The 27,631-nt window shown below is 45.2% G+C and overlaps 1 protein-coding gene across 4 annotated transcripts; it reads right to left on the bottom strand.

The window, feature by feature from the left end:
- RBM17 (RNA binding motif protein 17) lies at positions 1-27,595 on the bottom strand. 4 transcript variants are annotated; one of them, XM_042944788.1, is made up of 12 exons: positions 27,500-27,594; positions 20,712-20,849; positions 15,482-15,598; positions 12,328-12,494; positions 10,395-10,492; positions 7,525-7,581; positions 6,191-6,332; positions 3,891-4,042; positions 2,729-2,802; positions 1,786-1,884; positions 643-715; positions 1-515 (listed from the first exon to the last, which is right to left on the bottom strand). In XM_042944788.1, exons 2-12 carry the CDS (start codon positions 20,832-20,834, stop codon positions 412-414), a joined length of 1,206 nt encoding a protein of 401 aa, XP_042800722.1. In that variant the 5' UTR covers positions 20,835-20,849; positions 27,500-27,594; the 3' UTR covers positions 1-411. The 4 variants fall into 4 exon arrangements, with proteins under 4 accessions (XP_042800722.1, XP_042800724.1, XP_042800723.1 ...); XM_042944790.1 differs by lacking the exon at positions 27,500-27,594 and adding an exon at positions 26,170-26,411; XM_042944789.1 differs by lacking the exon at positions 27,500-27,594 and adding an exon at positions 22,448-22,589.
- Positions 27,596-27,631: the final 36 nt, after the last annotated feature.

Raw genomic sequence — 27,631 nt, 5'->3', positions numbered from 1 at the left:
TTTAGGAACTTGCAGGTTTTATTAAAATGAATCAAAAAAGAAAGAAAAGGATAACAATACAACCCCATATCCCAAAACGTTCTAGATATTTTTAGTGCAAGAAATGCTGTCTCACTGAAGCACTTGAGAATTATCATGAAATCCTAGCAAAAAAACGTAATCACCTTAGAAGTGGTAAAAAGAGAAACAACCAGAGAGGCACACAGATTGTGTTTTTTTTTAAAGGATTTTTATACTATATTTAAAAAACCACAAAATAAAAAAGGGATCAATCAACATATATCTCAGAAGTCCTTCCAAGAGTCTCTGTACCCAGCAGCCACACAGGCTGGCTGTCGCCTGTTTCTTCTCCGCTCAGCCGGCAGCTCACGTAAGGGCCATCGAAGATAACTCGTGCTGTAGTTCTTAAAATCAAACTTGTTCCGCCAAATCCAAGACCCTGAACTTATCCAAATTGTAGAAACATGCTTTTACCACCCGTCCACCAAAATACCTCCCATTCAGATCAACAACAGCTAAAAGACAAACAGAAAGACAGTCCGTTAATACAGGTATCCTGCGACACCACAAGAACATGTTTTCATTTGAAGGATTAAGATCACAAATTCGTTTTTGTTCTTTACAGTGGGCTATACAACTTACCTTTAATTGCTGATTCAACCCTCTCAAATTCTAAAAATATTCGTACTGCTTCATCATCAGGGGCACCAGGAATCTGGAAAAGAAATGAAAGTATGATAAGTAAAGTTATCAAGAGATACAGTTGTATATAAGCTTTCTTCCTTAACTGATCTTTGTCAGAGTAAGTGTTGCAATTACCATCTTAAATGGAGAAGTCAAGTACCAAGGAAATAAGTATGATTTGTTCAGCACCAAAATCCGTCCAATGTCTCCTTATGAGAGGCACCTTGGCAAGTGCAGAAAACACACAGCTAACTAAGCCGGGCAGTCGTTGACCCTGAAGAGGTCCTATGCCGGCTGACGCCTACACAAATCATCAAGCAGTCAACAAACACAACGACCCAGAAGACCCAACGCGACCCAGCAGTGAGAGCAGAAACAGACGAACAGATCCGTACTCTAAGTGCCTCTCACGTCGGCTAAATTCCTGTCGGACTCTCCGAGTCCCGCATAACATGGCCCCGCTCCACCCGGGGAAGCAGCACCCCCCCCCCACCCCCCCAACCCCCCCGTTAATTCCCAGCACCGCCAACCAGCCGATCCACGCTGGAACCTTCTCAAGCTCAGCCCACACTGATGTCGTTCATAAAGCTTGCTCTTATGTTTTGTGATCGAATCCCTTTCTCGACTCCTGTGTTCACAGTGACTACTCCAGAGTCCAGCAACTGAATGTTCTCGATTTTTACACGGGCTTGTTTTGTTGTTTCTTCAACTGAACACATCACTGAGTGGGGAACATGTTTCCTGTCTCCCAAATGTATGTGGGAGGCACTAAATACACACTTGCCAAATGAATGAAACCAAAGGCATGTCCAACTAACTGAACTATGGAGCACACAGCAATCTATAATCACCAAACTAAACCTCAATCATAAAATGAAACATTTTATTTCTTCACCAAATAAAATTTGAAGCCCTTCTTATCTTTATGGTTAAAATGGTTATAACCAAGTAAAAGAAGTGTACCTAACCAACATCTGTCACCTTCGGGAGTAACAACACGTTATGTTTCTCACTGCACATCTGGTCTCTATTTAGAGGCAGAAAATATTTGATGATCTATCAGTTATAACTTGGGTTATAAACATCAAAAAACCCTCTTACTTCAAATATCACACATTTCCCAACTTTGCCATATTTTTCACACTCTTCCTTGGTTTCAGCTTCCAAGTCTTCATCTACCTCTCCCGCACCAACCATGTTCTATAAACAAAAACAAATAAATTCAGGCATCAAGTATAATTTACAAATATATAAATAAGATGAACAAGTAAGTTTCTTTCATGATGGCAAACGTTCTCAACCCCAAATGACACAATGAAAATGTTCACCCTTGTAGTACCCAAAGTTGGTACTTCTTAAAAAAATAAAAACATGTATTTATGGTTTTTTTAAACACATTGAATGAAAGCAAATTACGAGCTCATGGCACTTAACAGAGTACAGATATACACTCTTCCTCTGTTTACTCATTTAACTGAAAAATAGTTCTTGGAGCTTATGTCCTACTTTGACTGTTAAGTTGAAAAAGAGTGCCCTACTTGGACAGATGCCCAAGTTAAACATGGCTTACCCACCAATGAGGCAAAAAGAAGTTTTTCAGGTGTGAGTAATGAGCATAAGTACATGAATACATTCATGTTGTAAGAATAACAGGAGAAATAAATACAGCTTTTGAGAAATACGAAATGGAAACACATACTCCCACACACATTAAGCTTCAGTCACAAGAGCACCTATACAAGCAGAATACATACATTAAGCTGAACTTCTAACAATTTCAAATATTTTAGAGCAATTGCTCACTGCAGTCTTAAACACTGTATCTAGCAATAAATAAATAAATAAATAAATAATCATGAAAAAGGAATTTAAAACCTCAGTTTTAGACGGAGTCTATCCAGAAGGATCATTTGCAAAAAAATTATTTTCAGTTTTCTTAAACTGTCACTCTATCAGTAGGGTTGAAGGTGTGCAAAGATAGATCAGGGTGGATGACACACAAAAATCAAGTAGGAAAACAGGTTTCTTCAATGCTGCTTCTTACCCGTAGGAGGACCACTTTGGTAGGACACTTAAGTATTTCAGTTAATGGATTGGAATCCGACTTCTTGGATGCGTCTGTAGCAAAACATTTAAGATGTAAGCGTGTTAAAGCACTGAGTCCGAGTTACGATGACTAATTTCAAGAGTACTTCTCGCTATTTATGTCCTCGGAGTCATGTAGGAGCATTTATGCAATCAGTGTCTGAGCAAAAATGCAGCCTTATCTGTGAGGAGAATCTCTGTTTCGCTTTGGTCTAAGCTTTTACTGCAATTCCTACAAGTTTTTGGCTTCCTTAATTACCTGCAACTTTTGTTAGCTCACCTCCTCAGTTCAGGCAGCTGCACAGAGCACTCGGACCACAGCCCTCACAGGTGAGAGGACTGGCAAGGGCAGTGTGGCCAAAGGTCAGTGGCCCGATGGAACAAGCAGTCTGTCAGCCGGCTGACGAATGCCACACACCCCACCGATCAGGGCGACTGCGGGGTTGGGCACGGGCCTGTTAGGCTGACTGGCTGCCAGAAAAGGCATCTTCTTTCTTTAGGAAAGGGAGCTAAACTAAGATACTGAAAATAAACTCGATTCTGCTTAAAATGCAAAGATGTTTGGTTCATTCCAATGTGCCCTCAGCACAGAACAGACTGTAATAATCAAATGAAGATAAGACACTGACTAGACATCATCTACCAACAGACTGAAATGCCATTAGATCTCACAGAGCAATCAATCTGTAAGAACATTAGAAATCGCACTTACAATGAAAGAGCAGGAAAAAGAAAAAAACAGAGAACTCTTTCAGGATGGAAATACACCGATATAATCATCGACATACTGTATATGACTCAGTCTTTCATGCTCTAAAAACCTAACTATGATTTTAACCAACTTAACAAGGTCTTCGCCTGATAGAAATAGGCATGAAACCATTTCTTCGAGTGTTTATTTTCTGCCAGAATCTCTCTCACCTTTTCTCCCACGGACCTTCCTACCGCTAGTTTTGTTCTGAACAAATAAAGATGAGCCCCCAGGGTCTCCGTCTACACAACACCAAACTGGGATGCAGCACAATCAGAAAGTCTCCTTTCCGGCGAGGACCAGCCCTGTCACACAGGACCACACGCCCGCCGCTCCCACCCTGGAGGCCCCTCTCGTGGAGGAGACCCACCTTTCTCTGTGGCGTCGCCCACAATGATCTTGCCTCCTCGCTTGCTGGTCTTCTCCACCGACAGTGCGGTGCTCAGCCCTTGCTCGTGCTTGCCGAGACCCTGGCCTTCCCGGAAGCCGTACTTCTGCATGATTTTATGTGCTACCGTGCCACTGGGAGGAAGGAAAAGACAAGGATCTCTTGGACTGAGTCACCTGCTATAGCACAAACCGATTTTATATCACAGCCATCGCCTCCTAAAAAGAGAAAAGTGTACATTCCACATGGCTTCGACGTGGCCACCTGTAACTACCGACAGGCCATTCAGTGGAAGCTGTGAGATGTTCAGGCTGAAAGACACGGAAAAACTAGTGCTGAAATCCTGGACATCCTGAGATTATCTATGAGGTCAGGGAAACACCCGTTTCCTGCGATATTCTCCCAGCATCCCTATTAGAAAACACTAGATGTCTCATGTGCTTCAGACTCTGCACTGCTACACAGTTTCTGGCCATGGTTTAGTTAAAAGTGTGCCTGTCAAAAAACAAGGATAAATTTCCCACGACGACGACGACCACGTTTTTCTAAATAGTACAACGGAGTTTCCAATGACAGTCCATAAACGAAAGACCTCTTAGAGATCGTCCACTCAGCAGATGAGAACATAAAGACTCTGAGGCTCGTACTGGCCGACCAGCTTAAGGCTGATGAGGAGCAAAGCAAAACACTGAGTCCAGAAATTCTTTCGTCGGTGTTAACGGTGAAGTCAAACTGGAACCTACAGTTCTCGAGTCCCGGGCCGGAGCTCGCTCTCTCTAGTACTCTGCTTTCACACTGCACTTGGAGGTACCTCGGGGGGTCTCGAGGAGGTCCCCCCAGCGACCTCTGCTATTCGGGGCTTGCATCACGACACCGTGTGCCAAGTAAGGGCGCACCTACATCGCCCCCCACAAATCCCATCTGAGCGAGCTGCTCGGAGCCGGAGGGAGGAAGGCTGCCGAGCCGTGCCACGCTCTCCCTCCCCCGGGCACATGGTGAACACCTCATCTGCGCTCAAGGGGGAATTCAGCGAAAAGTCCACTTCTCTCACTAGCAGAATAAATCCCAGCTTCACGCGTGTCCCCCTCCAGCACACGCTCTGGGGCAGCCCGACAGAGCCTCCCACACGAGTGGAGACATGAACCATCTACACTGCCCTGTGCTCACTGAGCCCCGGAGAGGAGACCCTTGTGACCAAAGAGCTGCACTGTAAACTGTATCTGTCTCCAACTTCATAGCCATCGATTAGACCACAGAACACAGCACCAGTCAAGGAGATGGATCCCTCAGTCAGAAACTGAAAAGTCTCACGCGGGGCATGAACCGCGGCCTCTCTGCCACCTGCCAGTCACCTCTCCACAGGCTCAGAATCAAAGCGCACGCGTGCAGGTGAGGTCATACGGGGGGGGGGGGGGGATGACCACCGTCACAGCTGCCGTCCCTTCCAAAACACACGACAAGGCCTTAGTGGAGGGCTGCCTCACGTGACCGTTCCTCACAGGAGACACCGGGCGAACAACATGCCTGCCAAGCCCAGGGTGGGTTAAAAAACAAATCCAGGGGCACCTGGGTGGCTTAGTCGGTTAAGCCTCCGACTTCGACTCAGGTCATGATCTCACAGTTCGTGGGTTTGACTCCTGCGTCGGGCTCTGTGCCGACAGCTGGGACCCTGGAGCCTGCTACGGATTCTGTGTCTCCCTCTCTCTCTGCCCCTCCCCTGCTCAGCCTCTCTCTCAGAAATAAACACTAAAAAAAAAAAAATCCACGCCCTCCTGAAAGTCAACCTTAAAACTGAATTTTATATGCCAGTAGACAAATTTCTAATTATAGTTAGAATAAATGCTTTAAGCCAAAAGTATAGAACCACAACCTTCAAGCAAATGGTCGTTTTATCAAGAAAAAATTGCAATTCACCCTGTGGACACAGCAGAAGTCAACTCTAACGCACAGGAGCTATTCCATTTGCAAATGTTCTGAAAACCAATGCAAATTACTATCAGAAGTGTCCCCACCTAGAGAATATGGCGTCCAGTATGGCAATCATCCAAAACCCACATGAGAGGGATTCGTGTGTGGTGTGAGACCCAACGGTGTCGTGCTGGGACGCCCTCCGCAGGACTCCAGCACGGACTCTGAAGAAGGACGCTATGTGACGTCTTCCCCAAACACCCGAGAGCCCTCGTCTTCCACCAAGAGCTGCACCTACTGAAAGCGTTGACGCACTTCACCCTGAGTCTTGTCCTTCCCACACCTGCTGGGACAAGAGCACTTGGAACCGTTACCCCATGTTGGCAAGGAAGGAATTGCCAGGTCCGGTCGGAGATCTGGGTCTGTCTTGTTCCTCGTATACCGGGGGAGGGATAGCAGCTTTGGAAGACTGGGAGCGAGGTCTCGAGTCCTCTTCGTAAGGGAAATCTCGGGGTACTATTGAATAAAAATAAAGCAGGTTTACCAAAATGACACCAAAAAATTCTGAAGTGCACTTACATAGATCAGTTACCTATAAGAAGTAAGAGAAGCCAAATCACTCTCTAGTCACCACATGACTCTTCAAAATCAGAGGTAGAAAACTAGTTTCCCGATCCCAGCTTTGCTCCTTTTGTTTTTACCTCCTCGAATGTCTTTTTTACATCCTACTGAAACATTATTCAGCCTTTAACGTGCTCTTAAATGACAATTTGTGTCTGAAACTTTAAGATTTTCTGTATGTTCCAGGTAGACCCACTTGAGCTTTCTCTAATTCCCATAGCGTTTTGTGTACCTGTCTTAAGACTCTAATCAGTATTACTACCTCGTTAACCTAGCAAATAATAAACGTCTTTGAGATTTGAGCCTATACATCAGACCAGTGATTTTTTGATCCTAGTTACACGTAAGAACCAACAAGGAAGCTTTGAAAAGATCTAGATGCTTGGGCCCCACTCCCGGAGACTAGTTTCAAGTAGGGCTTATGGTCTGTCAGGTATTTTCACATAAAAGATGTTCAACAATATTTTCTGAATTCTCTTCTTTAAAAAAATAACATAGTGTATTAAAAAGCACTAGGATGACTATATTTTCTTGGGATGGTTTAGGTCCGGTCCAACCCAGTGGGCAGGAACGTGATCTAGATGCCGTATCAAAGTCCAATTCCAACCCAAATATTCTAGAACAGAGCACCAGGAGCAAAAATAGTGAGTGGGCATGTTTTGGCAATCTAAGTAAATATGCACAACATGTGTAAGGAAACAGAAAATAATTGCAGAAAAATCTAATTAAGGAAGGCACTGCCACCTTGTGGAAGGTCACGAATTTACCGGCCTCTAAACCACAGAGTATGGAAACTATAGACTGAGCTACATGTATTTTAACCTAACCCCAAGTATGAAACGTGAAGAGAAAGCATAACAAATTACTTAAAAGGAGAGCAAAGCATCTCGCTGCACAGAACGCAAGCCTTGGCCCGGCATGAAAGCCCGAGGCAGGAGCAGAAGGGCGGGCGGAGGAGCCAGAGGACAGGTTTTCAGGCCACTTCCCCTGACACTCCGAATACCCGGCCGACTCAGAAGCTAAGACTTCCCCTGATGGGGCCCGAGGCCGGGATCGGAATAAGAGAGGGCAAGAAACGGATACGTACACTCTTTGTCCTTCTCTACAAGAGAAGTGGGTGGTGCAATGGCCGCTCCGCCCATACCTGCAAGACACGAACCCACTGGTTAAACGAGGGGAGCACCGTAGATGCCCGGCTCGCGACATGCCACGCGCTGTCCTGCGCTCCTTCTACAGGGGAGGGAAGAAGGACATCTGGGACCAAAAAATCACCTGGGCGAAACCAAGACAGACAAAATCATCTTTTTCACAGCAGGCAATCGAGAACCCTAAAATGCAGTTAACAAATGAATTTTAAGGTGAAGGACACGGCCCAGAGAACTAGCAGTTACTTACAAAACAGAAACACAGCTCTACCGAGTCTGGTGCCACGAGGCATTTTCACACGTTACCTCATTTAGGTTCAACCAACCGCGGAAGGAGGAATCACTGCTTCCACTTGGCAGATGAGAAAAGGGTCAGAGGAGTTAACGGGCAGAGACAGAACACCCAGCTCCCGCGGCGCCGACACTCCCCCACAACGCGGCCCCGTGCCCTCCAGGGTGCCAACCACTGGGGCCAGACACCTACTTGGAAATGTGGGCACTTGGCCATTCCCGCTCCTGTGTCCCGGACAATGACGGACACGACGAACCAAAAACAGACTCCGTATGCTCTCCAGCAACCAGAGACAGAACACGAACAGAAGACATAAGGAATTTTCATTCGCTATAAGCCCTAATAGATGTGTTACAATTTAATTGCCAATGAAATGATCAAAACAGTGAAACGAGAATTAAAAACTGATTACAAAACACGTTGCACCAGCATGTAATGTTTCACAAAAGAAATTCCTCTATGGCTACTGTACATGCATCACAATTAACATGTCTGGGCTACACAAAATACTCCTGGAGAAACACGAACCTGAATAAAACTTTGTCGTTTCTTCTGAAACACCCATTATCTTTTTTTTTTTTTTTTTTTTTTTTTAATCTCATCACCAAGACCTAAGTGATTACTGAGTGATTCTGAAAAAACCAGCTGTGAGTTCAGTATGAAAAATTCAGGGTGATTACTGGAAATCTGTTACTAATCTGGTTAAAACATGAACGTCAATCTGTTAACAGGAGTGTGAAGAGTGGATATGACGCCAGCATTTTCCTAATACTAGATTGTATAGCTCTTGCTAATGTTCAAAAAATAGTGTCCTTAACACAGAAGTACAGCTCCTTATCTGACGGGCAGCCAACGTGTAAGCTGGAAAGATGAGACCGATAAATATTCAACCTATACGCTGACTCTAAACAAGTTTAACGAAAACCAAACATTCGTTACTGAGTCAGGTCATGGATACGGAACGTTTACCACAACGCCTGACGTATAGGGCATGCACAGATGTTAACTCTGCCCCCGCTAGAAAAACAACGCAGTGCCTGACAGTGTTGGGCACACAGTTACTTGTTTTAAACTGAGGTGTAGCTGACACGGGACACCACGGGACTGCCCCGGCACCTGTGCGCTCTGTGAAGTGACCGCCACGGTGAGTCTACTTCACATCCGTCACACGGTTACACGTGCTTTCTTGTAAGGAGGATCTACTCTCAGCAACTCTACTCTCTCAGCATCTACTTCAGATCTACTCTCTCAGCAACTCTAAAATACGCAATATAACTTTACTAACTGCAGCTATGTGGCGCACGGCAGCCCCAGGACTTCTTTATAACTGGAAGTCCGTATCTTTTGACCCTTTCATCCATTTCGCTCCCCCCCAACCACCCATCTGCTCTCTATGAACTTGGATTTTCGTTGTTGCCTAGTAAGCATCCCATAAATACATTTAATTCATATCTGCGTTGAAAGATTAAGAATTCTAAATTATTACAGACTTGTTCCTTTCCAACTCCATTAGTGTTTTAAAGTTTGAATTAAACCCTAAAGTAACCTTGGCTGTACACTGGGGAAGACCACACTTGCCAAACTTCTGGTCATAAAACTGAGTTCATGCACAGGGAAAAATACTGCGGCTTTGTGATAACAGTATTCTCAGCTCTCATGTTAAAGATGACCATATCATAATGGAGGTTTCGGGCAAATGAAGATCTTGGATACGGTGAACAGTGGACCTGTGTTATATAAGGACTCATTCCCTCCGTGCCTCAGATTCCTCACCTTTAAAATGGGGATAATCGAGCTGCGTGATGTAAAGCAGATAACCTATGAAAGTGCTTACAAGAGTACCTAGTGTCTGGCAGACAAGTAGAAGATTTAAATTTCTCGCTTAAAAAAAAAAAAATCTCAACTTGTCAACCAAACTAATCAACCAAACCAAGGAAATGCCAGCAATCACAACATGACGAAGCACCCTATTCTCTCAAGAATGAACACTACTCATCGAGCGATCACTCAGAATGCAGCGGTAACTCTGCACGTTAACACAAGTGCAAATCTGCTTGTGAAACCTCAGCCACAGGCTTGTGAAACCTCAGCCTTGTGAAGGGGCCTCACAAAGTACCTGGTTCGAATTCTTGTCTCCCTGCTCTCCATACGACACTGAAAGAAACCCATGTCCAGGGAAGCTATGGGACTTCCTCAAATTCATGCATGTTAGTTGCAAACGTTCTGGAAACCAGCGCCTGGACTCTGTCTGGTGCTTCGCAGACGTGCTGCAGGTGAGGACGCCGTGTGTATACTGGAGGTGTGGCCCAAGCACCCCATCAACAAATGTCAGGAGGCAACCGAGAAGCTCACAGGAGAACATATGTGAAAACAGGATGCAGGTTAAAACTGTTATGCAAACACGGTTGCTCGGATTCCAGAGAGAAACTTACCCAAATCAACGTCAATTCAACTATCAAACTGAACACGAAAAGCAAACAGAATTTCACCAAGTTTGAAACGGAACATTTCATGACTCACTTCTTTTCCTCCTCTCTCGCTCATAATCTTCGTCTTCATCAGAATCTGGATCTGGTCGCCTCGAAAACCCACTAGCTTCATGTCTGTCCTTACGCCTCCTGTGACAACAAAGGAACCAAATATTCATCACAGATAAACCAATGTATTTTTCAGTTTTTAAAAATATGCTTGTCTATTTTGAGAGGGCGCATGTGCATGCACAAGCGGGGTAGGGGCAGGAAGAGAGGGAGAGAGAATCCCAAGCAGCCTCCACGCTGTCAGCACAAAGCCCAGTGCGGGGCCCCATCTCATGAACTGTGAGAACACGACCTGAGCTGAAGTCAAGAAAGGATCCGAGCCACCCAGGCGCCCCCCAGACAAACCAATTTAGAGATATGGAGCCCAAGGAGGTCACCTTGACTTGCTCTTGTCTAGAAAATATTCAAATCCTCTCTTCCCCACTGAACTATTAGTCTGGGGGAGGGGAGCACATGTACAAATAACTGCTTCAAGACTAAAGTAGCAAAAGTGAAGTGAGAAAAATCAAAAGATAAATTAACAAATTTAACAGGCACACGAATACAATAAGCAGGAAGGAAAAAGTTTCCTTGATGTTTACCTCTTTCACTTTTAAAGCATTATCAACATAGATAATAGTTTAAGAATTTGGATTCTCTAGAACATACTTTCACTTCATGAAATGATTCAATAAATACTGAGAAGAAGTATATTAATCATATATGACTATTGAATAATCAACATTGAGTATTTTCAAAACAAGAAATACAAATAGGGGTGCCTGGGTGGCTCAGTCAGTGAAGCATCCAACTTCAGCTCAGGTCACGATCTCACAGTTCATGAGTTCGAGCCCCACGTTGTCGTCTGTGCTGACAGCTCAGAGCCTGGAGCCTGCTTTGGATTCTGGGTCTCCCTCTCTCTGCCTCTCCCCTACTTGCGTGCACACACGTGCGTGCGCGCTCTCTCTCAAATATAAACATTAAAAAAAAAAAGAAACACAAATAAATCTTTTACCCATACCTTTACAAAATATAAATAAAAGATGTCATAATTCCACCTGGCTCAAAATTAAAGTTAAGAGTAACATTTTAAGTATTTTATTTTTTAAAGCAAGCTCTACCACCAAAGGTGGGGCTTCAACTCATGACCCCGAGATCAAGAGTTGCAAAATCTACTTACCAAGCCCAGTCACATGCCCCAAACATTTCAAGTATTTTAAATGGTTAAGATCCTAGTACCGTCTTAGCACAGGAAAAAAACTCTATTCTTCAACATCAGGCTTTTAAGTTACTTTTCTAACTCACACAAAATGCAGACTTCAAGTTTTCTGCATCTAGACAGGAAATTTTCTCTAGCGTTTGTTCACAACAACTACAGGCATACCTCGCAGATACTGTGGGTCTGGTTCCAGACCACCGCAAAAAAGCAAATATTGCAACAAAGGGAACCAAAAGACGTTTTTGGTTTCCCAGTGCACAGAAAAAGTTACGTTCACGCTACGTTGTGGCTATCAAGCATACAACAGCATTATGCCTAAAAAGAAAATGTACATATCTTAATTAAAAATACCTTACTGCTAAAAAATGCTAACCAGTGAGCTTCCAGTGAGTCATAGTCACTGATCACAGATATAATAATGAAGAAGCCTGAAAGCCTGGGAGAATTACCAAGAACACAGAGACATGAGAGCAGATGCTGTGAGAAAAATGGTGTGATGGACTCGCTCGACACTCGGTGCCACAAAAACCTCTAATCTGTAAAAAAAACAAAAAACACTGCATCTGCCACCGTATGCCTGGACAAATTCTGACAAACAAATGGATTCCTTCTGACGGCTGCTCAGACCAACCATGAAAACTAGCACTAGGGTTCATTCATTCGAATCCCAATGAATGTTTCAAATGTAAGATATCCTCGAATCCAAACAAAGCCTTACTTTTCTCTCTCTTCTATTTCTTTTTGTCTTTCCAGCTCCCGCTGTCTCTGCCGTTCTTCTCTTTGGCGCTTTACCACTTTCTCGTAATCATTAGGAAACATAGGATCATATTCATCAGCTAAAGGAATCAAAACTTCTCCTGCAGAAAATCCACTGGGAACAGGATCCTGAGGAAGGTAAAAATGCCAAACTGTGCATCATCCTCTTGTTTTAGAATTTCACACGTAGAATTAAGGTCAAAAAACATGAGCATCAGAGGGGCTTTGCCGACCACCCATCTGCCTCGTTTGTTTTAGTGACGAGGAAACAGGTGCCTAAGGAGGGTTAGTGAGTTGGTGCAGCCGCAGGCCTAGCTGCGTAGCAGCAGAGAAGAGGCTCACCTCTCAGTTTACTACCAACTCCAGAACGACCTATGGTGTTTTCCTGGAATTCCTAAACAAGCTGCACCGCCTACAATTTCAAGCAATAGATTTGACTATTTATAATACACAACGAATACTCCTGTTTTAAAACGTCTCTACGAAAACCTGAAAAAAACGATCCGTGGATAACAATCATTCTTGTGGTCAGTTAATAAACTAACTTTAGATTCTGTACCATGGAAACATGCTATACTGAGACTTCACAAAAGAGGCAGAAAGCATCCTCTTGGGCTTTCTGAAACCCCTTGGAATACACAACCCTTCCCAGGTAGGCAGCGCGCCAGGAACCGGGTCTGGCACAGGTGGATGGCACGACCCACCACGTCATTAGTTCTTTTGAGGTCCGCTAAGACCAGGGTCCGATGGTTAACACTTTGCATTTCTCATCTGTACATTTAGAAACTGGGGCTACCCTTTGAGAGAAAAGAGGCAGCCTTAAAGAAATCCGAGAAACAAAAGGCGGCCAGCGCACAGCTGACCTGGAGACACGTGAGGACAAACAGGGCTTCACCAGAGGCTGGCGGTCCTGATGTTCTGAGCGCTCTAGCCTCCCTGAGCACCGCACTGTCCTGTTAGCTGTCTGAGCTTAACTCTTCCTCAGTATCTGTAACAATCAGATGCCTTCACTGGTCTCCAGAGACCCCGAGCAAGCACAGGTGTCTCTGAGGCCCACTCCGCACCTCCTTCAGGAAGTACACTGCCCCACACTAGCAAAGGCAGGACGCTTGTTTGTGAAACATATTTTGTATCCGAACACAAAACTGATGTGATACAGAGACTGTGTGTTCACTATCAATGGATCTGAATCTGACAATTCCTGTATTACACCATTCAGTCTGATGTTCTGCATCATAAAAGAAACATTTCAGTGCTTCCCTACAACTAAGAATCAGGAAACATTATGATCCATTGGATATAAGAAGTCAGAAAAACAGGTATAATCAGCTCCCAGGCCTGATCACTGGAAAGTTTACACAAATCTATTTAAGGCAAGGTTCACAAAGGGTAGTTATGACTTGTATTCATATAAAAGACAGTTTAAAAACACAAAGGCATGTGCACAAGACTTTATCTCAGTTATTATTGAGACCTGAGAGAAACCAACAATCAGCTACTCAACTTATAGAACATTATAACCACAAAGTTTTGGACAGAACAAATTGTCAACAACAAGGTTAATTCTTTGTCATTTCAAAATCTGAAAGCAAACTTTTCCTGTATAAATCCTGCTAAGTTAAACAAGGAGCCATCATTCTCTAAGCACTGTAAGAATAAAGCAGTCTGTTCCATTTTTAAAAATTAAAATGTTAATACCTTAATGCTGGGGAGGGTGGGAAAAACTAAAACACTCACATACTGTAGGTGACGCTGCAGACTCAATACACAGTAACAGAAGATAATGAACGACTTTATTAGATATAGCGAGGAAAAATCAGGTGGATACTTTGTGAGCAAAAAATGTTAAATGACTAAGAATCTCCAGAAGCACCTCCATGGGGATACTTTTCCTCCTTGACAGACTATCAGCCCGCAGGACCAACATCAGTTCTTCTGGCCAAGAAATCTCAGAACAAAAGCAAATTAGGGGAGATTCCAACCCAAGACAGTTTTGACTGAAACTAAAGAAGAGAGGGGATGGGCAGCTGGGACGGTGTCAGCTTGATTTGGGTTCTAACAGGTGTGGGTGTGGGAGGTGGGCAGGAGCCTTGCTACGAAATAGCAAGAATCACGTATTCTGTTTATTAACCTCTTTTGGTCATTCTTCATCAAACACTTTGTGTGCATGGTGCTGTTTAAACTACTGCAGTCATACTACTTGACTGCCATCTGTAGGACAAGTGTTAAAGAGTAGTTGTAATTTCTTTTTAAGTTTATTGAGAGAGCGAGCGAGCGAGAGCGAGCGAGAGAGAGCAAGCAAACAGGGGAGAGGCAGAAAGAGAGGGAGACAGAGTCCTGAGCAGGCTCCACGCTTAGCATGGAGCCCAACATGGGGCTCGATCCTGTGACCATGAGATCATGACCTGAGCTGAAATCAAGAGACAGATACTCAACTGACTGAGCCACCCAGGCTCCCCAAGAGTGGGTGTAATTTTGACTATAGTTTACACTGAATTCATCTTTCGTTTTGCATAATTTGAACCGTGACTCTGAATGATCCTTTTTCAGATCTTCCTCATCCTCACTAACCCATTTGCAGAAGTGACCGTATCTGGTTTTTTTTTTTGTTTCTAAGATTATATGAAATCACTGTGGTAATAAAAGGGGGTAGATTTAGTCCTTTTCTCTATTTTAATCCACTAAGACAATAGGCACTAACATTCCTCATGACAGCAGAAGTTAGAAACAACGCACGTATCCAGCATTACATAAGCTAAATAAACTACAGGACGCCCATCTGAGGAAATACGGGGAAGCCACAGAAATGATCATGTACTCCTACGCTTTCTAACACAGATGGACAGTCACAATATATAACATGAGAAAAGCACGTCAGGAGGCAGAGAATGGAAAGCTATTCTAAAACATAAAGTTTTTAACTTCTGGAGGCTAGGACTGAAGTCACTTGGTTTTTTTCCTGCCTATCTCCGGTTTCTGGTTCTTCTATAATGTACTATCTTTATTTCAGATCATGTTCACAGTTCAGTTGAAAACGACGCGGGCGAGCCTGGAAGAACCCCAGAGGAGCCTGGGCTCTGAGGATGCGGACAGCAGGGGACAGGGGGGCGGCTCACCTTCAGGCCAGCCGCCACGTGCGGGGGGGTGTCCACGATCTGCCGGTCGTCTGAAGAGCCACCACGCTTTAGGTCAATCACCGGGGCGAGGACAGTACTCTGTTTTGTTCTCTGGCTCTAAAATCATCGAAAAACAAAAGTGCACGGAAGCTTCAAATTAAACTTCATACTATTTATAACAAAGCTTTTCGGTCTCTGGAACAAACCTTTCAGATAGGAGAAAAACGATCTTAAAACAACAGCCTTTTAATTCAATTATCACTATTACCATATACTTTCTGCAGTCTTTTTTTTAAAAAACACAAATTCCATTTTCATAAAAGGTTTACGGTAAACTTGGTCTCTTATCTAAATCTGCACGTGAATTAATAGATGCAAAAAGCTCCACTGACCACAGGAGGGCAAATATGTAACAGCATATCACACTCATGCCTCGTGTGACTCCCTCACAAGGAAAAGGTATGCTTTTATAGCCTGAGCAAAAAGAACTGTGGATTAGGGGTTTTTCCCTCCCAGTAGAACCTAAATCCTGCCTCTTTTATTATAAACCCATAGAAAAAAATTAAAAAATTTTTTAATGTTTATTTTCAGTAGACAGAACACAAGCAGGAGAGGAGGAGAGACGGAGACACAGTATCCAAGGCAGGCACCAGGCTCTGAGCTGTCAGCACAGAGCCTAATGTGGGGGTCGATCCCACAGGCCATGAGATCATGAGCTGAGCCGAAGTTGGACGCTCAACCAACTGAGTCTTGCTCAACCGAGTCACGCAGGCGCCCGGACAGAAAAAAAATTTTTAAAAGAGAACAATACTCACTCGTGTATCATCAACCACTGTTACTATGTTACCATATTTTCTTTACCGTACACCTGTCTTTTGTGCTCAACCATCTGAAAGGAAGTTGGAGCTCCGCGACATTTCCCCTTAATCTCCTAAAATTATGGACATTCTCTTACATAAGCACAGTAGTAACACCACACCGAAAAAAATCAACAATCCCCTGTATCATTGCCTATCCAATTCATATCCAGATTTTCCAAGCTGTCCCCTAAAATAACTTTTCAATAGGTGATTTTAGGAGCGCGTGGGTGGCTTAGTCAGTTGAGCATCCAACTCATTTTTTTTAACGTTTATTTATTTTTGAGAGAGAGAGGGAGAGGGGCACAGAGGATCTGAAGCAGGCTCCGTGCCGACAGGAGAGAGCCTGAAGTGGGGCTCAAACTAACAAACAGGGAGATCATGACCTGAGCCAAAGTCGGACACTTAACCAACTGAACCACCCAGGCGCCCCAAGCATCCGAGTCTTGATTTCAATTCAGGTCATGATCCCAAGGTTGTGGTATCGAGCTCCAAGTAGGGCTCTGAGCTGAGCATGGAGCCTGCTTGAGATTCTCTCTCCCCCTCCTCCTCTGTCCCTCTCCCCTGCTTGCTCGCTTGCTCTCTAATAAATAAAGAGCTGATTTTATCCTGAATCAGGATCAGACCTGGTTCAGAATAAAATTTTAATCTCTCAATTTAGAACAGACTCCGTTCCCTGCTGTCGTCATCATCACAAGCAGCAGTGTCTTTGTCTCCTCCTCTTTTTCCTGACACTCTGGTAAAATGCTGCACATTCTGGATGCGTCTGAGAACTTCCTGGTGCTCTACACTTCTCTCTGCCCTGTAGCTCCTGACAGCAGAACACTTCACAGGTGACGTGATGTGCCTCCCTGGCACCCGCCCTGCAGGCTGTCAGTGGTGATAACATCACACGGCCATGGCGGTGACCATCTGGTCCTGTGGTCACAAAGGTTTAATGCCCCCTTCACAACTGAGAAGTGTTCTATGTTTTCAGTGTTATTACCACAAAAGGCTCAAAAGAAACCACCATCTCTCTTGAATTTAACGGTGCTTATCATCTTAAGCAAACAAATCTGATCGAATCATTAAATACACAATGCACTACGTGAATACCAAAGTTCAAAGGGCAACGGGGGAGATGATCAGAATCCTCTCTTTCCATTATTGTTTCCATTCAGTATGTATTTTTCAAGTGGATTTATTTCATCTGTGGAGACACAGATGAAACCCCAGCCCCATCTTTCAGTTGTAGGTACCACCCTTAAAGATTTGGTTAGGCCAACCTAGTGCTGAGGAATTAATTAGTGAATTAAACCTAAGAGAAGTGAGTGAAGTGGTATCTTCACTTTCCTTCAAGAGCAACATACTACTCACTGTACACAGCAATCTCAAAAGATACTAGAGAGTTAGCAGAAACGATTCCACAGGCTACCGTTTATTTTGACCTCTCTTTTGAAAATCTTTCTGAAATCTCAGATTTCCTAGTACCTGAAATTACTGTATTGGAGAAGTAAAAACCTGATAATCAGAAATTAAACAGACTGAGGCAGACAAGAGGATTTCCAAGAGTCTAGACTTCATCTCACTCTTTACTTTTAATGTGAGTAAAGTAAGGGTACAGAAAAATCAGTATGTGATGAATAAATTTCCTAATATATTTATTTTTTAATTTTTTAAATGTTTTTTATTTATTTTTGAGAGAGAGACGGAATGTGAGTGGGGGAAGGGCAGAGAGAGGGAGACAGACTCAAGCAGGCTCCAGGCTCCGAGCTGTCAGCACAGAGCCCGACGTGGGGCTTGAACTCACAAACCATGAGATCACGACCTGAGCTGAAATCGGACACCCAACCGACTGAGCCACCCAAGCGCCCTCCCCCACCCCCCTTTTTAATGTTGTTTTTTTTTTTTAATTTATTTTTGAGACAGAGAGAGACAGAGCATGAGCAGGGGAGGGGCCGAGAGACAGGGAGACACAGAATCCAGGCTTCGAGCTGACAGCACAGAGCCCGACGTGGGGCTCAAACTCATGAACTGTGAGATCATGACCTGAGCTGAAGTCGGTCGCTCAACTGACTGAGCCACCCGGGCACCCCTATATATTTATTTTTTTAAAGGATCTATTTTCTCAATAGTATTTTATATAAGCCAATTTTTAACCTGTAGTGTATACATATGCACTGACTGGAAACAGAAAGTGACCCTGAAGTTACTCAGGGCAGGAAGAAACAAATTAGCTAGGATTTTTAAAATTTGGCTAAAAGTAATCCACAAAGCTGACACTATTACACTGGTAATTAAAGAATTAGCCCAGTTTTTAATCTGTATATTTTGACTTCTGCTCTTCTATTTTGTTACCTCTCACTGCCTAAGATTGTCCGCTAATTATGTCCATTTGAAGTCTAATTGAATTTATGTTTTGAAGTATGAGACCGCTCCTTAGAGCCAGAGCCATTGTACAAAAGGGACTATGAGGCCCTCAAGAATAATGCATGAAACAGTTGTAGCGTTGGAAAATAAAATCTTATTTCTAAATCTTATGTGCAAAGCAAAAGTCGTATGAAACTCAGAGAGATTTAAAAACTTAACCAATTTAAAAAAATTTAAAGGAAAAACAAGACTTGTTTTGCTAATCTTCCTTTCTTGTGGGATGAAAGCTTGTTTTAAAAAAACAAAATTCCGTCTCTCTAAAAATACTGGTATAAAGGGGCCCCTGGGTGGCTCACTCAGTTAAGCATCCGACTTCGGCTCAGGTCATGATCTCATGGTTCATGAGTTCGAGCCCCACGCTGGGCTCTGTGCTGACTGCTCAGAGCCTGGAGCCTGCTTCGGATTCTCTGTCTCCCTCTTTCTGCCCCTCATCCACTCTTGCTCTGTCTCTCTCTCTCTCTCAAAACTAAATAAACATTAAAGAAAATATATTGGCATAAAAATTTTAATCTGGTTATGATGAATCTGAAAAAGACAAAAACGCTGATCGATAGAACTGACAAAACAAATTAAGATTTTCAGACCATGTTGCTTTACCTGTGGGTATCCTAATCCTAAACACCTTTTTACAATGCTGAGCAATCAAATGTAAGCACTTCCAATATAACTACCTATTGAATAGGCAGTAAAAGAAAAATAATTCCAACTTTAAAATAACGTTTATTATGTAAAATTTCAAACACGAAATGAAAGAAAACAAACAGGAACGAGTCCCTAAATGTCTAGGACAAGTTTCAACGGCTATGAGCTCGTGGGCAATTGTTTCGTGTGTGTCCATACCTCCCCTTCCCCATAATGGATTATTTTAAAGCAAATTCCTTAAGCTCAAACATTTTATTGGTAAATATTTCAACAGATCTCTAAGGCAGGTTTTAACTTCTTTTGTCATTACTGCTTCCCCCTCAAGGCACCTTTTAATACATTTTTTCTTGCCCATACAATTTTCACCCCACAGGTATACTGTGTTTCTGTACTTTATGTGTATCTGTGCTCTGCACATAAAAAGAGCAAACTTTTTGTGCATTACGGCCATATTCGCCCATTTGGGGGACAGAACTTTCACTGGGTGATACACTCTACAATGTAAGGCCCCTTAGAACAATAAGCAAACCATTATACCATTCTAATTGCTAAACAACATTTTAGATCAAATATTCAGTGGACAAGTATGGTCTTAATGTCTTATGTGTTGTTCAATTTCAAAGATGTTGCCAGTGCCCAACATGCACACGATGTGAACAAAACCAAGTGCGCCAAGACCACACATGCCTGACACATCCAGAACCAATGTGAGCCCTCAGGGGCACCTGGGTGGCTCAGTCAGTTGAGTGTCCGACTTCGGCTCAGGTCATGATCTCATGGTTCGTGGGTTCGAGCCCCGAGTCGGGCTCAGTGCCGACAGCTCAGAGCCTGGAGCCCGCTTTGGATTCTGTCTCCCCCTCTCTCTGCCCCTCCCCCACTTGTGCTCTGTCTCTCTCTGTCTCTCAAAAATGAATAAACATTAAAAAAATTTTCACTAAATCAACGTGAGCCCTCACTAACGCACACAAATTATTAGTTCCTGCAGAGCTTTGTCCTCTAAGTGCTGCTTCCAAACCACCTACCACAAACAGCAGGAGAGCCACCTAAAAATGCAGACTCCCGGGCCCCTGCTCAGGAATATGGCTAACGAAGTCTGAAAAACCAGTGTCGTTGCTGGAAAGGGAGGCTCCTGCTTTTCTTCACTCCAATTTCCCGCGAGTCCGGGGAAGCACAATGACTCTGAACTCCTCTCTCTGTGCACCCAGGGCCTCTCCCCCTACAAACCTGATAAGAAGGTAGAAGAGCAAACTAAAACCAAATTGTGTCAATCCTAAGGAGCCCCTGCTTTGCAGACTTCTGCGCTCACACGAGGCTTATCTCACCTTGGCTTGTGTGAGGGCCGCCTTCTTCACCTGAAGCTGGGACTGCAGAAGTTTGAAGTTTTTGGACCAGCCTTCTGTTTTTGAATCACTGGTCTCTACTCCCAGGTCATCATACAGGGACATCTTTCCAGTTTAATGCTGAAAGGCAAGGGGTATGGGGTTGAAAGAATGCAAACTCCAGTAAAGATCTCACATCTTTTCATGTTAAAATAACTCAGTATCACAGAAGTTTAGAAGTAAAAGGTATTCGAGGAGACGGTCTAGTCCAGGAACCCCGAGCAAAAGAAGCCACGATGACCGATAACCACCAAGCAGCGTCCTGATACGCAAAAGGATAGCCACGTATTATTTTACAAATAAATTTGCAGAATTAATTTTCCCACCTACAAGATCATGTGGTCAAGTAATTCTTGAGTGAAATCATTCTGTTCTATTGTACTTAATGATTATTATTAGTAATTACATATTGTCAATTATATATATCCGATTTTTAAAGATTCTTTGTCTCAACAACAAAAAGTACAAACTTTACAACAGTGCATTACCAGGTTGATTTAGCACTATTAGCTACCCTTGATGGAGAAGAAATCTAAACATATGCCTAGAAATAAGGAAAAAAAAGAACAGAAATGATCTCACAGAAGCTGTATTTTCACAAACTATGACTGAATGTTGAAGAGAGTCGAGTTAGTTTAAATTTGTAATCTCTAATAACACCAATCGCAAAGAGAAAATCAATAATCCACATGTAAATGATCAATACATAATATCCTTGCAGAATGGAGGAATACAAAATAACAACAAAAACAAGCAGCATTTCACACATATTAAGTCTTACCAAGCCAGGGTGGTATTAAATGCAGTTATTTGCTGTTCAAGCCTAACCTGGTACAGACCTGGGACTTTGGGAGATAAATCCGCCCAAGGTCAAGGTGAGAAGACCCACTCCAAACCTAGTCATGTGAACACAGCCCTTGCCACTAAATCCCTACGGCCACCTTTAAATTTAAATACAACCTCAACGTTCTGGGTGAAACCACAACACAGCCCACTTCTCAAAATAAGAAATCAATCTCTTTCTCACAAAGGGAAAGAGAAAAAAAAAATTGACTGAAATCCCCAAATTGCAAATAAACAGCACAGGTATTTTGTGATTTATGGGCACATTCCAAAAATCTGTCAGTTCCCAGGTCCAGACAGCATTTTGCCATAGAAACCGTGTTAAACAAATCCCTGTTTCGCCTGTGTCTGTCTCTCAGGAAGGGAAGGCAATACAGACGAGAAGGAAAATATTTAATCTTCCCCCCGGTTATGTCTGACTCAGGGCAAAATCTCTCTGGTCTATGCTTACGTCTCCTCGCTTCTATGGCTGGGACTCTGAGACCCTGCCACCGCAAGCTGCTGGCTGTCCTCGGTTCCACTCTGCATGCGGTGGGGACCGACAGGATTCCCCCAGAGGAGCTGCTGGGCTGGGCAGAGCTGCTCTCAGCCTGGAAGTCAGTGCCCACTCAACTGATGCTGCTGTTCAGTTTCTTCTAGTCCTTAATATTCGAGCCCTCAGCTTCCATACAAGCTCTCAGGTTTGATTTCTGAATGAAAGGCCCCCAAGGTAGTACAGAAGCAGGGAGAATAAAAGCAGAGCCCAGGGTACTGGTGCCTGACTTGCTCTAACGAATCACCCAAAAATGGAGGAATGCTAGCACGTTCTCCTGGGTAAGGCTTCTGTGACAACTCACCAGCTCGGCTGATAGTGCGAACAAAGAATTTCCTAGACAGCATATCCAACAGGGAAACGAATGCCCACTGCCTGCAGTGCCAGACAAAGTGAACGTTTTATTCAGGAACTTGGCAGCCCATTGTCACGTTGAGCTTGAGTCACTGAGGCGATAAAGAAGAAGTAAGGAACCCACCCCGCCGCCCCCGGCGTCCACTTCAATCCACACTATCGGGAAACGCCGTGAAAACCCAGACCCAGCCTGCCGAGCTCACCGCGCTAGCCGCACACTAAGCTCCCGCCTGACCCACAGCTGAACAGAAGTCAGGCAAACAGCACAGTGAGTACCGTTTGCAAACCGCACCCAAGCCTCCTTTCTGAAATCTCTGGCCAATGACGACGGCCCCAGAAGGAACACTGAGGCACCCAGATCAGAGGCTTTTGTGCACTTCCCTCACAGCCTAGTGGTATTCAAAACAATCGTTCTTATCTAAATACATAAACTTTACAGCTAATCCGAAAAACTCAGAGCAACAGCAAAGAGAAACAATGCCCCATGTCCAGCTTAGTCCCGTGGTTCTCAAACTACTTCCAAACGACCAGGCATCTTTCATCGCACCTGGCTGAACTGTCTGGGCTCTCTTCATTCAACCAGACACCAGACGGAAGCCTCGTTAAACCAGGGTTCGTTTGTTTTACCTTTCTTTATTCTCATAAAGGCAAGGGAAGACTAACACATTCTGGGAAACAAACAGACACAATGAAGCTTTCTAGGAAATTGTAAACAAAGATCAACAAAATCTGCTTGCAACCCAAACTCCACTTCTCCCAGTAACTCCTCCTAAGAAACTTAACAACCTCATCAAAAATAGTATTTACGTGAGGGACCTGGGTGGCTCAGTTGATTAAGCGTCCGACTTCAGCTCAGGCCATGATCTCACAGTCCGTGAGTTCAAGCCCCACGTCAGGCTCTGTGCTGACAGCTCAGAGCCTGGAGCTGCTTCGGATGCCGTGTCTCCCTCTCTCTCTGCCCCTCCCCTTGCACTCTGTCTCTCTCTCTCTCAAAAATAAATAAAGATTAGAAAAAAGATAGTATTTACGAATATATTTGTGCCAATGGAAACAGGTTAACCAAATGCCCACTGAACTACAAGGGAAAAGATCAGCTTATCCATTTTTGCATCTCCAATTTCTGGCACAGAGTAGGAATTTAACAAATAAACACTTGCTGAGACATTCCTAATTAAAGAAAGTCTGCTTAGGCACATGCATCAACACTGAAACTGCACAATGCCACAGGTTCCACCAGGAAGCGAAAGGCAGGCCAAAGGTTCTGGAGACAGACACTCGTGACGGTTGTACGCGTGTGTACCTAGCGACACGGTACTGCGCCCTTAAAAACGGTCACACCCCTAAGCTCTGTGTTACGTACACTCACCACAATTGAAAGCAAACAGAAGTCTAGGTGACAGGGCGGGAGGGAGCAGCCCTGGGAAAGTGAGGATGAGGTACCAGGCTGCCGTCTAATTAACTCTAGGACATCTCCCTACCAGGAAGAGTAAACTCTAACAGAAGTATTTCCCCAGATTTGGGGGTTAAAAAAAGTCAAACAGTATAGAAGATCTCTTCTTCCAACCGAGTGCTTCCATCCAAGAATCCAGTATTTAACAAAGATTCCGGGGCTGAATTAATGAGGTCCTGTGGGACCATGCTTCCTCTGATCCCTTTCCAAACTGAAGATGGCCTGTGGACCACTCCATCTGACGCGGCTCACTCTGTAAGCTTCAAAAATGACATTTAAACTTCCTCGTATCTGTTCTCAAAACCTTCGCAAACACACTTTAAAGACGAGAAGCTGATGTCATCTTGGCAGCACCTGCTAGTTTTCTGTAACACAGCGTACGGATCGCACCCAGAAGAGCTCCTTTGCTTTTCTCACTGGGACGGAACTTCAACTTCACAGAACTGGATTCATTGCAGCAACGACACACTCATTACCCATCCACACACCACACACGTATGGCCCGCTTGTCGTTACTGTGACGCTACAAGCAGCAGCGAGTTTACCCCGTAGAACGAGAGTCAGAATCTGGACAAGAAACCACATTCGACCCGGAAGGTCCCCCCATCCCATCCAAGTGATGTCCCCAGCCCAGGGGCGGGCAGGACCCTGAACCCCATTCCCATCAATCCCTCACCACCTCCTTTTATACAACACGATTTGCGTAAGCTCACGGCACTTACTCCTCAAAAGGTGTGCACGTCGTCATCTCAGCCGTCGTAAGCACTCCTACCGTAACATACCACAGCTGATTCCTTCACCCTCCCACTGCAGTCACTGAAAAGGTAAGCGGCATTGACCGGACTCCGCCAGGTCCTGAACTTCAGCTAACACGGCTGAGCTGTTCCTCAGACAGAACACATTTACCGCATGAAGCCTCCTGCCACGTCGTAAAAACTAGTGCTTTCTAACATCTGGGTACGCGTTCAGCCAGGGTCAAATACAAGCGCAAACACACCGCTTTTAGAACTTCTTTAAAATACCTGCTATCTCTTTTTTACCGGAACACCACACTCTGATCGCCACGTCTTCCCTACACGCTCCGTTTTTCTTCCTTGAGAACAAACACAGTAAACGTGGTTCTGCCATAAGAACGGTGACTTTTTAAACTCCTACCCAAGCTGGCAAAGTATTTTTTACATGTACAACTCGTACAGAAAGAACGCGGAAGGAGGCTGCTCAGGAGCAGCCCGCCTAACTCCTCTCTCCAGTGCATCTCTGAAGCCTTTAGTGACAGCTACCCCCACACAAAACCACCCACCCCCAATTTGTTTCCCCGAACACACGCACGTCGGAGCAACTTGTACATGTTACGCTGCCTCCTGGCTGACACTCCGGTCTCTTCCTCTTTTAACGCCCCTTAAAGGCGGAAGGTCTGTTTTCGTCTTCACCTTTGTATCTCCAGCTGAGCACCACGCTTTGAACGCTGTAAGCACTTCACAAATACCCTCTAAATGTCTTAAGCATGAAGCGAACGGGTGGAAAACGGCAGTGCCCCTACTTGAATCACATGGTGAGACAACATCTGCAGACCTGCCTTTTAAGGCCACGTCTTACAGTAAGTGGTGCTGGACAGAACTATGGTGAATTTTAAATCGTCGCCATCACAACGGGAGGAACACTACCACCACCACACAACTAACCATGAGGCAAGGTCTGAGTTCTGAGCCCCTAAAGCAGCAGCATGGCAAGAGGCTTTCTTCTTTTCAATCATTAGATACTCAGCTATCACACAGCAAAGCTGAAGCCTGAACAAGACAGGAAGTACATTCAGGCAGAAAGGAAAAAGAGGGGAACAGAGGAGGGGCCGGGCACGTTGACGTCCACCAAAATGACCGGAAATAAGTACTAAAGGCATCTGCCTCGTATAAAATTAACAGAGCCTTTTTGAAGAATTAAAACACTTTCTTCAGACCCCCCGGTCACATCCAGTCTTAGGCTGGGGTGGACTGCAGCAGAGTCCACGAGCGTCATCTACAGTTTGCGTTGTCTGGCCCAACATCCTTCACTGTTTACTATTGCAAAACACTTGAGGGATCACTAGCCCCTGGACCATCTGTTCCCTGAGGGTGGTTTAAACCAGGTAAAAAGAAACCCACTTTATACGGTTACATTTGGGAACACAGCGACAGTTCTCCCCAAACTCTTATTTCCCATGGAGGTGGCCCTTAGTCATCACAGACCTCCACAACCAGCATGGCTTTTCACCAATAACACTTCTGTTACGCCTCGTTCTTTCTCGTCCACCTCACAACCCACTTGCTCTAAGCCGCGCGGTATGCAGCACGTTTCTCAGCAAAATTCTAAAACACACCCTCTGCTTAAGTTACTAATTCACGACTCCCTATGCCCTAAATATCCCCAATACAGTCAAAACAGCTGTGGTCTTTATGACCTAGAAATGGGGAAACTGAGCTGCACTCTACAAACTCCACCTGTTGCCAGGAGACACAGTCCTCATCCGAGTACACGCAGAACTTTGCCCTTATCCAGAACACTCTATTTTCGATCCATATGCTTGCCTCTACCAGAAGTACCTTCCACGCCTCTCCGTTACCGACTTCTCAGAGAACGTTCTCCATCTCGCCTGACTCCCCACTCCTCCAAACTCTACCTTACCTGCAATTTCCAGAACGCACTATGCGGCTTCACCTGTGCTGCCTGGTACACTTACTTCCTCTGCAGGAACCTTTCCCCGACCTTGCGCATCTAACACAACACCCCCGAGTCTCCGTTATAAGCCTCGTTCCCTCTCGTCCCCACTCCAGTCCCCTGGATCAACCCAGGCTTGGGTTTTGAGGCTCGTTCCCCTGGAGACCAAACTCCCTGCGAGGAGGGACCGACTCTCATTTATCTGGCACCTGCTGTTCAGGACGCATGGTCTGGGCACGGAGAAACGCTCAAAGACAACGCTTGGTGACCGCACATCGGAGCTGAAACCCCGCTTCTCAAGCACGAGGACCGAGGGAATGCCGGAGCCAGGTCTTCCATCGGCGGCTAGGTACACCGCGGCCTTTCAGAAGCGTCAGCATCCGGAGCTGCCCGTTCTGCGGCCGGGGAAGGAAGCGGCTTCCCTCCTCTCCGCTGCCCGAGGCCCTGGAGGGGCCAAGGGTGCTGGGCCACCGGTGACACAAGCCTGGCCACTAGGGTCTAGGGACCGAGCAACTTTTTCAAAACGCGGAAAAAACCCACCACGTCCGCGGGTCCCAGGGACGGAAGGGCACGGACGGGAGAGGGGAGAACAGGAAGACAGGAGGAGCTCGAGGGCCCGGTGCCCCGAGGCAAATAAAGGAAAGCGGCGGCGGGCGCGAGGGCAAAGTCGGCGGGTCGCCCGCCGCCGGGGCCGGGGGCCCGCCGGGCCGCCGGCCGCTCGGAGGGCCGCTCTGGGACCTCTCGTCCCCTCGCGGCGCGGCCTACAGCCGCGGCCTCGCGTGCAGCGCCGCCGGGGGAGGCGCTCCGGCCCCGGCTCCCCGCCAGGCCGCGCGCCCCGACGCCGCCTCGGGCGCCACTTACCCGGCCTGCCCGGCCGACTCTCCCCATGGGCCGCGGCGGCGCACGGGGGCCGGGGCGCCGCGGAGAGGGCGGGCAGGGCGCACTCGGCGTAAGCCCGCGACGGCCGGACCCGAACCGGCGCCAACCCCTACG

This window comes from Panthera leo, chromosome B4, assembly GCF_018350215.1.
Source record: "Panthera leo isolate Ple1 chromosome B4, P.leo_Ple1_pat1.1, whole genome shotgun sequence".
Lineage (NCBI taxonomy): Eukaryota > Metazoa > Chordata > Mammalia > Carnivora > Felidae > Panthera > Panthera leo.
The sequence above is the reverse complement of the archived record's forward strand: the minus strand, read 5'-3'. Positions and strand labels throughout refer to the sequence as shown.